We start from the raw sequence: 14,679 nt of genomic DNA on the forward strand, positions 1-14,679 counted from the left end.
GGCGTCGGTCCTGCATCCAACTGCACGAACGCACCTGATCTACCTATCCATCCCCGGGAAAGCCAATTCGGCTTCGCGAAGTATATCGGTAAAGTCTCTTCGTCATTGTCAATTCACGTTCGAACTCCGTAACTCCCCGTCTATGGAAAGCATGGTATATACAGGATATCCTGAAACGGCCGAAAAAAAAAAAAGAGTAAACCCGAGATAACAGCATAAAAAGGATCAAAAAAACAGACAAGACTCAAGAGACAAGAGACTTGACTGACAAGAGACGAGAGACGAAGAATCGAAAGGTGGTAGAAAGAGCTGGGAAGGGTGACGGATGGATCCTATCCTGCCCCTGCTATATTTTAACCTGGTATCAACTAAGTAGCACCGACAAACCTTAACCCGCGCCAACGCCGAAACATTTCAGCCCAGAAACAAGATGAAATCGTAAACATCGCGTGTTGATGAAAGCTGGTAAAAGAAAATAAAAGGTGGAAAGTGCAGATGATCATTTGATGTCCTGGCCACGGCGGATCGACCCAAAGCCCTTTGAGAACAGCTCATGCACATCCAACGATCGTCGAGCCTTGGCCACCACAATCTCGGCTCCCTCCTCACGGTACTCGTCCTGCTGGTGTTGTTGCGGTTGTTGCTCATCCTTGGTTCGCCGCTCAATCAGCTCCTGGACCTGCATCTCCTCTTCCACCTCCTCCACCCCGTCTTCCATCTCTTCAGGGCTGTTGCTTGCCCACCCCTGTGCCAACTCCGACGCAGCCGCCTCTTCAAACCGTCTCTTAACCTCATGATCTTTCTCGTATTCCTGGAACAGATCCACGTCTGTCGGCCACAGCGTTGCGCGCACTGTGGCAATTGTCACTTCAAACAGCAGCACGATGACCACGATGACCACCATCGTCGTCCACCAAAGTGCATTCTTCCCAGTCACGTGAATAAAGTTGTTGCGCACGTTATAGATCTCGGAGTACTTGTACTGCTCAGACAGGATGAGGTTCCATAGCCACCAGCCGCCGATAGATAGCACGAGGGGAATCAGTGTTAGGACCGTGTGATTGTGGATCTCGAGGAACTGCAGCTTTAGGTTGATCACGATCACGCAGACAGAGTAGGTAAGTAGGCCCATTGCAAAGATGCCGTTGTCTGCTGTGAATATTGCGTCGCCGAATAGGCGCAGCATGACAAAATATGCCATCATTGACTCGCAGGCTGCCATCGTCGCCCAGCCAAGATAGACGCGAATGTTGAATCCTTCGTTACGCTGGCCTTTGGTGTATAGTTCAGGAACGGCTAGAAGTGTACTTGCTGCAAGGTCTTTTTCGAAAGTGCCTAGGAATATCACCGGCAATGAAGTGAAGAGTGTGTTGAACATGCTTAGACTCCAGGGCTCGTACAAACTGGTGCCTGTGTATCCGTTCCAACGTTGGAAGAGCGCCTGTGTGAGATAGAAGAGCGTTTCCTTCCAGAACGTACCCAACGTATACTTGCACACACGCACATAGTTCCATCGCCCGTGGACCAGCAGCAGCTTGAGTAGGAATCGGAATTGCGCGATCGAATAGTCTGATATTCTGGCTGCTTGGAGACCTTCTTTACCAGTGATACCGATACCAACGTGTGCTTCCTGTATCATGGCAATGTCGTTCGCTCCATCGCCTATGGCGAGGGTGATTGCGCCGTTGACTCGTTTGCGAATCGAGCGGACTAGGAATGCCTTTTGCTTGGGACTCGCGCGGCAACAAATGACCGAATCCGCGCGGATGGCTAGCTCGAAGAATCGCTCTCTCAAGGCTTCATCATCTTCGATGACAGATAGCGTCTGCCCATCCACCACAATGACAGAATGTGCCACGCTGCCAGTTCTGATATCCTCTATGGTAGAGGCGATAGTCTGTCCTACCGTTCCCGTCTCATGATCCAGGATAATAACTGCCGAATAATCTTTAAGTAGTCGGCATGAATGTCCGATGTTAATCGCAGTCTCGCGCTTGTCACCCGTCAGCATCCAGAGCTTGATATTTGCTCGTCGCAATTTATCAATCGTTTCCGGCACCCCCTTTTGCAGTTTATCTTCTATGGCTGTGGCGCCGATCAATTCGAGCTCCGTCTCAAGCTGTTCGCCTGCATCGTCAATCTTTTCTTGTCGGTTGACCAAACTAACTGTCGCTTCTTTGTAGAGCTGTTTCCACTCAGCATACTCTGACTCCCCGACAAACCTGTACGCGTATAGAAGGGTACGTAGGCCTTCAGTTGCAAAGTCGTTGAGGTGCTGGAAACAACGTTCAAAGACCAACGGCTCATTGGTAACCAGAGATTCATCGACTAGGTCTTCATCTGCGCCACCGTCGTCGGTCTGGAATGACATCCGCATGCTTCCCCTATGGCCACCAATTTGCATCGACGGCCGCGGACTGTAATTGTGCTGCTCATTTTCATCAGGCCTAATGTCTATGCCTCCGTCCGTCTCGCGGTCACGTAGCCACATGTCAATACTCTGACGAATGGACGGGCCCTGTTTGCCCGAAACACTTGACCGTCGGCCTGCTGCGAAGCTGGGTCGATGGATGCTGAGACTCCTCTTCCCGCCGCGAGATATATGTTCACTATTTCGACGAATGATTTCCATCGACTCCATTGCCTTGCGCTTACTTGCACGGCGCTCAATTTCCTGCACCTTTTCGCTTGCCAGAGAGGCCTGTTTTAGCAGACGTGTGATAGTCGAATCCGCTCCCTTGGTGAACACGCAGATTCTTCCGTCTGGCAGGCGCACAACAACTGACATGCGTTTCCGCGAGCTAGTAAATTCAATGATATCTAGAATTTCGTAGGTTTCTTCAATGATCCCGTTGTCGTCACCCTCTAACCGTCGAAGGGTGATACTGTTCGGCTGCCTGTCAGAAACTAGAAATCCCAACTCCTTTGCGGCAGTGACAAGAGCAACCTCATCTGGGGACGCGGCCTGGAATGAATACTCGCCGTCCTGCCCTTGTTCTGGCAAACAGGTATGACACAGGGCCATGGCAATGATAAAAAACCGGACTCTCTTCGCGAACAGCGTGTGTGGTTTCTCCATAACGTAGCGCAACATCTCTGTCGTCTTGCCGCCATGGTACGAGCGGCCCTTTTTACTGGGTTTCCACGTCCCCGAGTCACGGTTAGTAGTCGCCAGGGAGACGCCGGACGGTCTGGATATTCCTGATGGTCGACCCATGCCGGTCTCTATTGACTTCCTGCGTGCACTTTTCTTGCCCTTGCTCTGTCTGCGGAGGAGTGATTTCTTGGTTGCCTCGTCGGCAGCCTCCTGAACCAGATCCGGGTCGTGCAGCCAAGCAGTTCCAGCAACACTCATTTTGCGAAAACGCATTGAGTTGTCGGTTAATGTGCCGGTTTTATCGGAAAATACGTAACTAAGACTTATTAGATATGACTCCATACAGAGACATTTTAAAAACCAAACGACATACCTAATCTGCCCAAGTTCTTCATTGATAGTTGACGTCCTAGCCTCCAGTGGCGTATTCGATGCCTCGTCATACATGTCGACATCATTGAGTAAAAACATCTGTGCAACCTTGACAATTTCCAAACTCACATAAAGTGAGATGGGGATCATTGTGTTAAGCATGATTAAGAAGGATGTGAATATCGGTCCGTAAGAAACATTTGCTCGTTCGAGATACCATGACGTACGCTCTGTGCTACGGGACCAGTATTTATATGCGATCGTACATGCACCAGCTAGAGCGACGACGAATACAACGATGACAGCCACGACGCGGTTGACCATTGTTTGGAGAGCTGGGGCTTTGATGCGTGGGTTCTTCGTGGCATTCATGCGGATCTTGCATTCTTCTCCAGTGTATATTACCATCCCGATAGTTTCGTGAGTGTTTCGGAGGATACTACCACGGTAGACGACCTCAGTGTTCGTCAGGGGCGCGGTCTCGTCTCCTACCTTGACGTTCCCTTCAAACTTGTAAAGGTCGATGTTTGGGTCCTCAAGGACAAAGTGTGTAGAGCGGTTGGTGACAATATCGTCTAGGGTCCTGAATGCCCTAGCAACAATGGGACATGGTTTCTTGCTCTTGAGATTTGTCTCGCCATCCAATGCCATGGTTTCGATATATGCTATTCCGTTGGGCTCGTCGGCATGTAGAAGTACAATGTCCGCAGGCACGGCCTGGTCACGTTCGAGCCTTATAATATCTCCGACCTGTATGTTGACCCATTTGACGTCCGTCCACAGCCGTTGTGAGCTATCCGCGGTATTCGATTGCACATCACTCGCCCCTTTTGGCAAGGATTCGTAACACTCATCCTGCATTCCTTGAGACGGACGCAACACGGAAGCTATGCGATTATTCTCTTCCTTGTCAAGCCTATATCTGCGGAAGTCATCGTATCCCTCTTTCCCAATAGAGATCCCCACAAAAATAATCAGCGGTACAAAGGTAGTAAAGGTGCCCGTGGTACTCAGGCCAGGTATCATTTGCAAGGTGGCAACGCAGAGGAAGTAGAAATTCGCAAGTTTCGAGAACTGCGCAATAAGTTGACGGGGAAAGAAACTCCATATACTATATCGACTTGAGCGAATGGTATTTGTGATATAGTGTTTCCCAGTACGGTCGTCCGTCCGAGGTTTAGTGCTATGAGCATCGAGGTCGACATGGCGTCCGTCAACACTTGGTGGAATCTCTTTTATACGTAGAACGTGTGTTTTGAATAAGGAAAGAAGAAGGAAAAGCCAGCTGTTTATGGTCCGGGTGACGGGCAAGTTCTTTGTCGGTTTCGTGGTTATGAGTGTGACTGCCGACTTGAATGTCTCCGTTGGATGTGGTAGGAGAGAATATTCATCCTTCTCCACGATGTGCTCTTTAGACAGGTCACCGCCGAGTGTCCGTTCATCCGTCTGCCCCGTTCCAGAGGCTTCATTGTGTTCCAAGTCGGATTCGCTCGGTGGTTTGGATATCAGGTTCCTGTTAAAGAGAGATCGACGAAGCGAGTACCCTCGGTTACGTCCAGTCGAAGGAGACGCCTTTGGCACGGCCGGAGTAGATGTCGTCGGAAAGGTATCTGAACCTGACGCCGTGGAACTCGCAGCTGACACAGCCTGCTCAGCTCGGTCAACGTCGGTTGAGAACCGCACTCGATGGTGAGAATGTCTTCGTGTGTCAACATCAGGCGCATCCTGCGGCGACTGCTCTCTTCCACTGGTATCCTGCAAAGCTATCCTTTCATATTCAACCATATTTTCATTTCCTCCGGCCCCATTTCCGCGCTCCTCTTCGACGCTCAGCTGTCTCAACGGGGACTGGGATGTCCGACGGAGCGAAGAATTGGATGGAGTCCTCGGCCCCAGTCCGCTTCCACCGACCATGTTATCGCTCTCCTCTTATCTCGAACAACCCCCAAAATGTGAATTCCCCCTCCTCTCAAACTAAGCAACTCTGTAGTTCGCGATCCGATAGTGGTTGTTGGGTGGTACTGATATGCCGAGCGGTTCACGGAAGCCACTGCCCGACCCTCATTCCGGGAGTTATCGAAAACGATCGCTATGCTGTCAACGAAAGCGATCCTGCGCTTCGTACTGATCCTGAACAGCAGGAGAAATTACCGCCGAACGAGGCTAGGAAAAGGACGCGGAACGAGGCGCAGGGAGAAAAAGTTGAATCACCTGGTAAAAACGTTATATCCCGGAGGCTTGTCCTATGGAACGGTAACACACCCCTCCATCCGTGAGAGGCGTTTCTTGTCAAAGGTCGCGAGTTAATCGGGTGTGACCTGTCCCAATTGCCAGGTCTGTCGGCGCCTGCACGTCTGAGCCTCGATATATGGGATGTGGACGCTGCTGCACTCCCCAGACAACCTCCTGGCATTCCGCCCGCTGCTCCCTCGCCTGAGACAAAAGGGCCAGAAGGAAGCCAACGAAAGCGTCTGACGTAACCCCGGCTGAGTCAGCATGACCTGGCACATGACAGAGACGCCAAGTGGGGCTTCCGCTGTCTCGGGGCCAATGAGAGCGCGCCGTTCCGAAAGGGTGCAGGGTTAGCGCGTGACGCCGGAAGCTTGCCGCCACATGCGCATTTGACTGGGTGAGCGCGCTTGACAGATCCTGGACGATACGTAAGACAGACGATAAGTAAGATACAGTAAGACAGAAGACAATTAAGATACGTTGAGAAGGCAGGGTTTATTCTGCATACGTAGACTTATATACATTCTCCTTGGACGCAGGTTTTTGGTAGATAGAATTGAAAGGGCAAGTCGAATTACAGATACGGACAAGAGATCAATAAGCCACATGCCATATTAAAGATCGAATCAGTGACTGAAGGACCTGAACGAAAAGAGAAAGCCAGGGTCTATCTAATAACGGCCTGGTGGTGGTGGGCCGCCATAGCCACCTTGTTGCGGGTAGCCGCCTGGTCCTCCCTGAGGAGGGCCCTGTGGAGGACGTCCATAGCCACCTTGCTGCTGCTGTGGTGGTGGTTGTCCGTAGCCGCCTTGCTGAGGTTGCTGGCCGTAGCCGCCACCGGGGTAGCCGCCTTGCTGAGGAGGCTGTTGGCCGTAGCCACCGCCGTATTGGCCTTGAGGTGGTGGTGCGCCATATTGACCAGGTGGTGGTGCTCCGCCAGGAGCCCGCTGGGTCTTCTCGTCCTTGGTGTCGTAGGAGGAGTCAATGGCGCCGAGCATCATTTTTGCAAGCTGTAGTTTGATGGTTAGCGCCTGGGCTTCAAACTTAGGTGTATTCTTTTAGTTAGCTTACCCAGAGCTCGGGAGTCAAGTCAACTGGTGGGTTGGCACGAGACATCTCGTCTTGTTCGACCTCAAAGTCTACAAGAATTAGTACGTGACTTCAACACTGGGGTATGGAATGGGGGTAGACGTACTGGAAGTACAATCGACAAGCTCTCCAATACCAGGCTCCTCATCAAGCTTGGAGAGGAACTCTCTGGCCTTCAAGTCATTTCCAACCTGGGCAAACTGGAAGGAGACGGCTCCACGGCCGTATCTTGGGTTGGACTGCAACTCTTGGACCGCACTGCGGATAGCGTCGAATACGGCGCCCTGGGCTTCTCCGGCAGGCTGACCATCTGTGATGGTAATGACCAAGACTGGTTTCCTGAGCTGACCAGCTCTGGCGGGAGCGAGGACCAATGGTTCCAAGACCTTGTTTTTCAAGCTGGTTCCCATGGGGGTGAGACCCTTGAACTGCATGCGCTGCATAAGAGCTTCGACCTGTCCCTCATTTCGGATGTTGTTACCTTGCTCATTGGAGTTCATAAATCGGACTTGAATACCATCGTCATCGAACAAGGAGGTGGCGAATGTCACGCGGGAGAGGATGAGCTTGAGATCTTTGATACGCTCGCCATTCTCTTCAAACTGCATAGAGCCACTGTCGTCGATGTACAGGACAACATCGAAAAGCGAGAGCTTGACGATATCCTGGCCAACCTCGCGAGGGACACGCCAAGTAGCGCAGAGTTGATCAACCTGGCCGCTAATTCTGCTCACCATCTGGTCAAGAGCTGGGGAGCCTGGTGGGTACATGCCCTGTAGCTGCTTCTCGTTGATACAGCTCTGGAGAACCTGCTTGTAAGCAGCCTGCATCTGGGGGTTTGGAGGGCCACCGAATTGCTGTTGGCCGGGTTGACCCTGTGGGTAGCCTGGAGCACCACCTTGGGGAGGATAGCCTTGTCCCTGTGGAGGGTATCCAGGCTGTTGGCCTGGACGGAATTGGCCGGGTGGGCCTTGTCCCTAGAGGAAGAAAGAATGGTTAAGGTAAAGAACACTCGGAATATAAAGCAAATGCGAAATCAACCAAGTACTGTGAAAAAAAATATATATATATGAAAACAGTCAAGTACGGTGAAAGAGAAAAGAAACGAACGTAATGAGCCTGGTTAGAGGGGTATTGCTGCCCGTAAGCTGGTTGCTGTGGTGGCGCTCCATAGGGTTGTTGCTGCTGTCCATAGGCAGGCTGGGGTTGACCATATGCTTGCTGTTGACCATAAGGTGCTTGTTGTTGACCATAGGCCGGCTGTTGGCCATAAGGAGTCTGTTGTTGCTGTGGTGGTGGTGGTTGTTGTTGGTTCCTATAGTAAGGATTTGGTGTTCCACTCTGCGGGGGAGGCGAGGCGCTCCAAGGAGGAGCTTGAGGCTGAGGACTGGCCTGAGAGCATCTTCGCGTTAGGTACATTTATGGGAGTTCGGATTTTGTTTGTATGGTCATGAACCAGGCCAGACAAGGCTTTTTTCAGTTGGCTCGCGATCAAAGCAATAGTATATAATTGATCCGAGGAACAGGTCCCATGACGTCACAAGCAAAGAGAAAAAAAAGTAAAACAGGTCGTGAGAACGCGTAGGCATCGCAGAAGCAAGAAACAAGTCACAGTGGAAGAGGTATAGACAAGCATCCCCCGTGGAAGGACAGGCGGTGCCGCAGTCAGGGGATTCAGTAGATTTCGGGGGGCGCTTACTTGAGGTGGAGGGCCTCCGGATCCAGGATAAGCTTGGTACTGTTGTTGTCCAGGCTGTTGAGCAGCGAGAGAGGTCAGTGGAATCCATTTCTATCAACCGGAACACCTTTATTCAAGATATAGGAGCGGTATCGAGGCGGCATATCACATACGTATGAAGGTGCACCACCAGGCGCCGGGGGGCCTCCTGGATAGGACGAGGGTGCGCCTTGGTTGGCAGCAGCCATTTTCGAAGCGAGCTATAAGATAAAGGGACAAAATTAAGTCCTACTGTCAGTCTGGAAGCGTAGAAGAAGAGGATGGTTGATGGTGGTGGTTTGAAGCTGGAGCCTTGGAGGGGCTCTTTTAATGGCGGGGTTTGTATAGAGCAACGCGCGGATTGGGGCTGAAGAGAAACTTACACCCATATCTGTAGTTAGACAGAGGAAGACGGAAGTGAAGAGGATACAGTGGAGATGTCAGGAGTGACGGAAGAGTTGGAAGGTGAAGGTGAAAGTTGAAGTTGAAGCTGAAGCTGAAGATGAAGATGAAGTTCCGGGGCGGAGCAAAGGATCCCCGCCAACTTTTGCATATTTACTATTTACATAGGCCAAGGCACTAATTCAGCATGAGAGCCGCAATACATCTTCATAGACGTGGTATATTTAAGAGCAGTAACATATATATATCAATAAATATCAATAAATAACAACTGTGCATGTATCATATGTACAACGCGATCATCGCCTAACATGCCAGTATCTCGTAGACCAGCTCATTCCTATGCAGGTTAGCCACAGCTCGACAGTACAAACTCAACGATTAGGATAGTTATGACGGGTAGGATAGTAAATACCTGTGAGAATTCTACGGTGTTGGAGGCAAAGTCTCCGTTCGCGCCGCCAGAAAGTTGGTCAAGATGGCCGGACACAACGTCCGCCTTGGACATGTTCCAGACGGCCTGCCAGAAACCTGTTGCCTGCACCGAGTACTTGTGGCCGCACTTGAGCTCGAGGGACTGGAAGGTGACGGTGGTCTCGATGGTCCCGTTGGCCTCGATCTCGACGAGGTCGCTCTCCTTCGCGGGGAGCTGTCGACGGACCATCATGATGTTCAGCTCCACGTCTTCGTTGGCAGTGAGGTCTCGCAGCTGGAAGACACCGAGAGAGGGCGCCAGAGTGTCGAGGACGGTGTTCCATTTGAGAAGGGTAACTGGCGAGTCGGACGGGTTCTCAACGGTCACCTTGACTTCGGGCTTCTGGTCCTTGGACACAGCATCGTGTGCTGGACGGATGGAGATCTGGGGGAGGGAGGTTGCCATTTTGTTGGAAGACGAAGCAGCGCGACTGGTAAGATGTTGGAGAGAGGTCGACAGAGTGTCACTGGCGAGATAGAGGATCAGAGCAAAGGCACAGATGCCAAAGATACTTGCTCGAGATGCGAGGTTGAGGCCTATCATTAGGTCTTAGGTCAATCAGGTCACTTAGGTCTCAGTGAGTTACTCCGTATGGTCAGTTAGGATAAGTTGGCGAGTGGTTGATGACGTTGATGCTGATGTGTCAAACTCGCTCCAACCAACAGGGAAGACTTCAACCTTCAACCTCCAACTGCGTCATCAAAAGACATCAAAAGACACACCACGACCAAGAACCCACTAAAGGAGGTAGCCTAACAACGGCGAGTCAGTTCCCGCATCCGAGTATAGCTACCATGCTATTAACTGTGTACCTCTTGGAGCCACAGCGCTGGGCGGCGGGAGTCTGCATACCCAGGCGTAGCCCTGCTGCAGGGAGATTCTTCAAACGACGGACTTCAGCCAGGATCGCGATCGAGCCGAATGACAGGCCGCAGAGCTGGCATCTTGGATTCCCCGGTGGACCTCTGAACCGCAGGACTGCTCTCTCCCTCTCTCGCTGCTTCAGATAGCCCACATATGTGCGGGTCGACGCCAGGGGTACGAAACGTCAAGTCGACCTAGCCATGCCATGCACCAAGCCTTAGGGAAAAAATATTTATATCTTATCATTGCTCTCTCCATCCTTTTCCGGCCCATGGCGATGGGGTCGACGGTGGGCTCGTCTAGCAATGACGGGGCTATGCTGTGATGCTATAGGAAGACATGATATTACGGAGGGATGTACCCCATAGATGGCGTGGACGTCTTCGGGGTATCGAGTTACTACGAGCTCTTGATATCGGAGTTATAGGATATTCGATGTTGTATGGGCGGGCTGGAGCTTTCTCGGAGCATAAACAATTTTCCTATGCCTATACGAACTCTGCAGTCGGAAAATATTTCGCCTGTTTCACCAATCGGTGGATTGATAGATTTGTCACCAGACAAGGAAGAATCGTTCCCAGCAGCAGATCTTCCGTGCGAGAGGCATTCACTGGTCAAGCATACGCCGGCGTAATGAGGCCGGATCAGCCAATTCATTTGGCAGCTGCCGTGATAGGAAATATATATGACGACCATGGTATACATGATCTACCGGCCTTAAGGCTTGGCTACAGCGTGCCTGCAGGAACCAGAACGTGGTACCGTACTTCTTCTCAACATCATCAGAGCTTGCTTCTCGGATTTACTGCGTTCATCCTTTTGAGATGTTCCCACAGGCCGGCGTGATGAAGGACTGGCGAGTGCCCCAGCCGGGGGAGAAGCCCCATGGAGGCTATGCCAGCTACAAAGGGTATGCTGGTTTTGGTGGATCTATTCTACCTTGGCGAACTCGCCTGGAAAAATGAAGAGCTCTATCGGTGGTTTGCGCCACGGAGTTCTTATTGGTCACTTTCAACTTCGACTGAAGGGACATACAGACAGAACATAAGGTCCTATTCCGGAGTCAGGGACAGAACGCACGCGCTATTACAGTGTCAATGCACGTAATCCAGATATACAATCTGACGCGGGGACAGGAGAGCCGCGCTAAAGAGCAAGGCCACTTAATCGACCTAACAGGCAGGATACGAGTTTGCGCGAAAAAACTTCATCCTTTCTCATACCGACTCCCAACGGACGACATTTTTCCGGCGTCCGGCCAAGCTAGGGGATGCGCCGGCGTCTCAGGAACATGATATCTGGAGACTCCGGTCAAGACTTCTGTTTTACCGCCTGAGTGCATGTTGCGGTTCCCATTTGGTGTGTGCCGCTGGGCATGGTGATGATCGTTGCTGCTGGGATATAGGATGTACAGAGAGATCGCCCAAGGCCCCTCTGATCGCCAGAATGATTCTTCGTCATTTACGCTTAAAGAAAGATTCGACCGAAACCGCTGTTTATTTCGGGAAAACAGGCCGTGGACCTCTCCAACATCCCGCATCCATCCCAATCTATGTTAGTCTGAGAGACGAGCCTTTGATAGGGCGTATACTCCGTGCCTCGGTATATGTCCGCCGTTTTCTTATCTCTGCTAGCACTACGACTCCTGACAAGGATCACTCATGCGTTGGCAACCAACGTCTCGATAAACCGTCAAACTCCGCCCTGTCGCCCTAGAAGATCAGCCTAGAACCCACTTTTAGGTTCTCCCGTCGGAACCAGCGTACCCTGTCGATGTTTACGAACAAACTCCGTTTAACTCGCTGCAGCACCCCGGCCCAGGCTCCAAGAGTCTTATCCTGTCTCTCTTCATGTGCTGCCATGATATGTCAAAGATTTCACCTGAATGTGTGCTTTATTCCAGCTTGGCAAGGTCACTTGGCAAGCAGATATCAGCCCATATCTTTACTGTAGGTGGATACCCGTATATCATATGTCTTATTTACTCATGGCCAGCCACGAGAAAATGCTTGTCTTCTCCGGCCGCTAATCCCGAGCCCGTTATGCATTGGACCCTTGTCTATACTGACATGAAAAATCTCTATGGAGCTTGGAGCTCTCTATTCCTTCCCCAAAAGGGGTACTCTCTCCTATTATAATAACACTCCGTTATTATAGGCAAGCCGGTATGGAGTACAGCCCCAACAGTGTTCCCATGGAAGGAATGGATATGGCCCCATCATGTTTGCTCCAAGGAGTGGCTTGATACCGATATTTTTCTAAGCAGGGGTATCTCTAGAAGAGATATATAAATCGGTCTTCGAACCGAGAAGATGAAGGCTTTTTGACAGCAACAGCAGACCATCTCAAACCATTTAGTTCCTAGTGAACTGTTCCATTCCTTTATTTCCTTTATTCATTCATTCACTCATTCACTTATTGATTAATTCATTCATTTATAAATCTATTCATTCCTTCAAACATCAACACTATGCAATTCATTACCGCCCTCGCTGCGGTTGGCGCCCTTGTGGCCCCCGCCCTTGCTTTCCCAACCCAAATGCCAATGAACGAGTCTCTCATTGACGTTAAACTCAGTGCTACTGGCAACTCCATGATCAAGGCTGTCATCACCAACAAGGGTGCCCGTGCCTTGAACCTGTTGAAGTTCAACACCATCATGGATGAGAACCCAACTGCCAAGGTCATGGTCTTCAACAAAGATGGTAGGTCAAACTCCAAGCTTCATACAATATTCTTATCTTAACTTGTTCCGCAGGCGTTGAGGTTGACTTCACCGGCATGCTCCCCCGCTACGACATGAACTCTCTCGCCTCCGAGTACTTTACCACCCTTGCCCCCAAGGGCAGCGTCGAGCACTCCTTCGACATTGCTGCCACCCACGACCTCAAGGAGGGTGGAAAGTACACCATCTCCGCTCACGGAGTCATCCCAACTGCTGAAGAGCACGGAACCACCATCACTGGACAGGCCTTCTATGAATCTAACGAACTCGAAATGGAAATTGACGCTGCTCAGGCTGCTATGGTCGCCAGAGCCTTTGAGGATGAGCTTGATGCCCACGTTGTTGGAACCGTCGACAAGCGCAGCGGAATCGTTTCCTCCTCTTGCAGTGCCTCTCAACTCCGTATCGTGAAGAATGCCCTCGCTAACTCCAGAATGCTTGCCCTCGGCGCTGCCAATGCTGCTCGGTCCAACCCCAGCAAGGTCAGGGAATACTTCGGTACCTCCGACCCCAGCGTTATGCAGAAGGTTGCCTCCCGCTTCATGTCTGTTGCCCGTGAATCTGGCTCTTCTACCGGCGGCCAAACCACTTATCACTGCACCGACAACCGTGGCAGCTGCAAGTCTGGTGTCCTCGCCTATACTCTCCCATCCAAGAACACCGTCTACAACTGCCCAAGCTACTACCGTGAGCCAGTCCTCACCAAACGCTGCCACGCCCAGGACCAAGCCACCACCACCCTCCACGAATTGACCCACAACCCAGCTGTTGTCAGCCCCTTCTGCAAGGACAACGGATACGGGTACAAACTCGCCACTGGCCTCCCAACCTCCAAGGCCCTCCAGAACGCTGACAACTACGCTCTCTTCGCCAACGGTATGTTTCTCTTCCCTTAAAATGATCTTGCTTCCTTAAATAACTGGTATATTTAATAGCTATCTACGCCGGCTGCTAAACGATGGTTCATCTCTGAAAAATCACAGCTTATCCAAGCTCTAATAGAGGATCACTGTATTGTTTTCCTTGTTCTGTCCTTTATTCCTTCAAATTGTTGAGTGAGACGGCCGGTTTCCCGGTCTCCTTTACCACTTGTCTGCTGCCCTTCGCTTCATGTATATAGATTCGCTCTCTTAAAAGACACATAGTTTATAGTACAATTAAGTTTTCTATGTTTCTAAGTTACTTTTTCCTCTTCGACTAAACAATATCCAAGCGTTGCCTTGAGACGCGTCGGGAATTAAAGGCGTGCCTTGCTTTTCCTGGAAATATTTTGAGGCTATTCGGGTCGACGAATAACGTCACTACTGCCTCTACAGATGCACGCCAGTTGGTCCATGGAGTTTTTTCACAATTCATATATTAGTGTTAAGTAAAAATTCATTAAGTATTATTAGTAGCTTTGTTCGTATCTCACATGCCACAAGGAACATAAGCCAAGCGACAAAGCCATACATCCTCAACAGCATATTCAAGAGTCGAGGAAATATAGCTTGTAATATGGCATTCCAGCTATCATTCTGCACTTAAATCGCGAGGCAAGGGGAACCGATATAAAAGACTTGAAACGTGACAAACATACAATAAAGCAAGAGCCTTGATTACCACTAAATTACCACTCGTAGCTTTTCAATCTCATTGAAGCCACCTTGAAAGCCCAAGCCAATCTCTGCGTCTAAGGATATCAAAAGCCAAATCTTTGACATCTC

At 50.7% G+C, this 14,679-nt stretch overlaps 4 protein-coding genes across 4 annotated transcripts; 1 reads left to right on the forward strand and 3 right to left on the reverse strand.

The window, feature by feature from the left end:
• Positions 1-499: 499 nt before the first annotated feature.
• Positions 500-5,383, reverse strand: GIQ15_02970 (P-type ATPase; the record flags this gene model as incomplete). Its single annotated transcript, XM_033550387.1, has 2 exons — positions 500-3,413; positions 3,471-5,383. The coding sequence occupies 2 exons, from the start codon at positions 5,381-5,383 to the stop codon at positions 500-502; spliced, it is 4,827 nt and encodes a 1,608-aa protein (XP_033407548.1).
• A 989-nt stretch (positions 5,384-6,372) lies between these two features.
• Positions 6,373-8,209, reverse strand: GIQ15_02971 (uncharacterized protein; the record flags this gene model as incomplete). Its single annotated transcript, XM_033550388.1, has 4 exons — positions 6,373-6,711; positions 6,773-6,840; positions 6,897-7,767; positions 7,901-8,209. 4 exons carry the CDS (start codon positions 8,207-8,209, stop codon positions 6,373-6,375), a joined length of 1,587 nt encoding a protein of 528 aa, XP_033407549.1.
• A 1,049-nt stretch (positions 8,210-9,258) lies between these two features.
• On the reverse strand, positions 9,259-9,927 carry GIQ15_02972 (uncharacterized protein; the record flags this gene model as incomplete). Its single annotated transcript, XM_033550389.1, has 1 exon — positions 9,259-9,927. The coding sequence occupies one exon, from the start codon at positions 9,925-9,927 to the stop codon at positions 9,259-9,261; it is 669 nt and encodes a 222-aa protein (XP_033407550.1).
• A 2,791-nt stretch (positions 9,928-12,718) lies between these two features.
• GIQ15_02973 (metalloproteinase) lies at positions 12,719-13,928 on the forward strand (the record flags this gene model as incomplete). Its single annotated transcript, XM_033550390.1, has 3 exons — positions 12,719-12,953; positions 13,007-13,849; positions 13,909-13,928. The coding sequence occupies 3 exons, from the start codon at positions 12,719-12,721 to the stop codon at positions 13,926-13,928; spliced, it is 1,098 nt and encodes a 365-aa protein (XP_033407551.1).
• Between the last annotated feature and the right edge of the window lie 751 nt (positions 13,929-14,679).

The sequence above is a fragment of the Arthroderma uncinatum genome (genome assembly GCF_011692745.1).
Source record: "Arthroderma uncinatum strain CBS 119779 chromosome Unknown scaffold2, whole genome shotgun sequence".
In the NCBI taxonomy this organism is placed as follows: domain Eukaryota; kingdom Fungi; phylum Ascomycota; class Eurotiomycetes; order Onygenales; family Arthrodermataceae; genus Arthroderma; species Arthroderma uncinatum.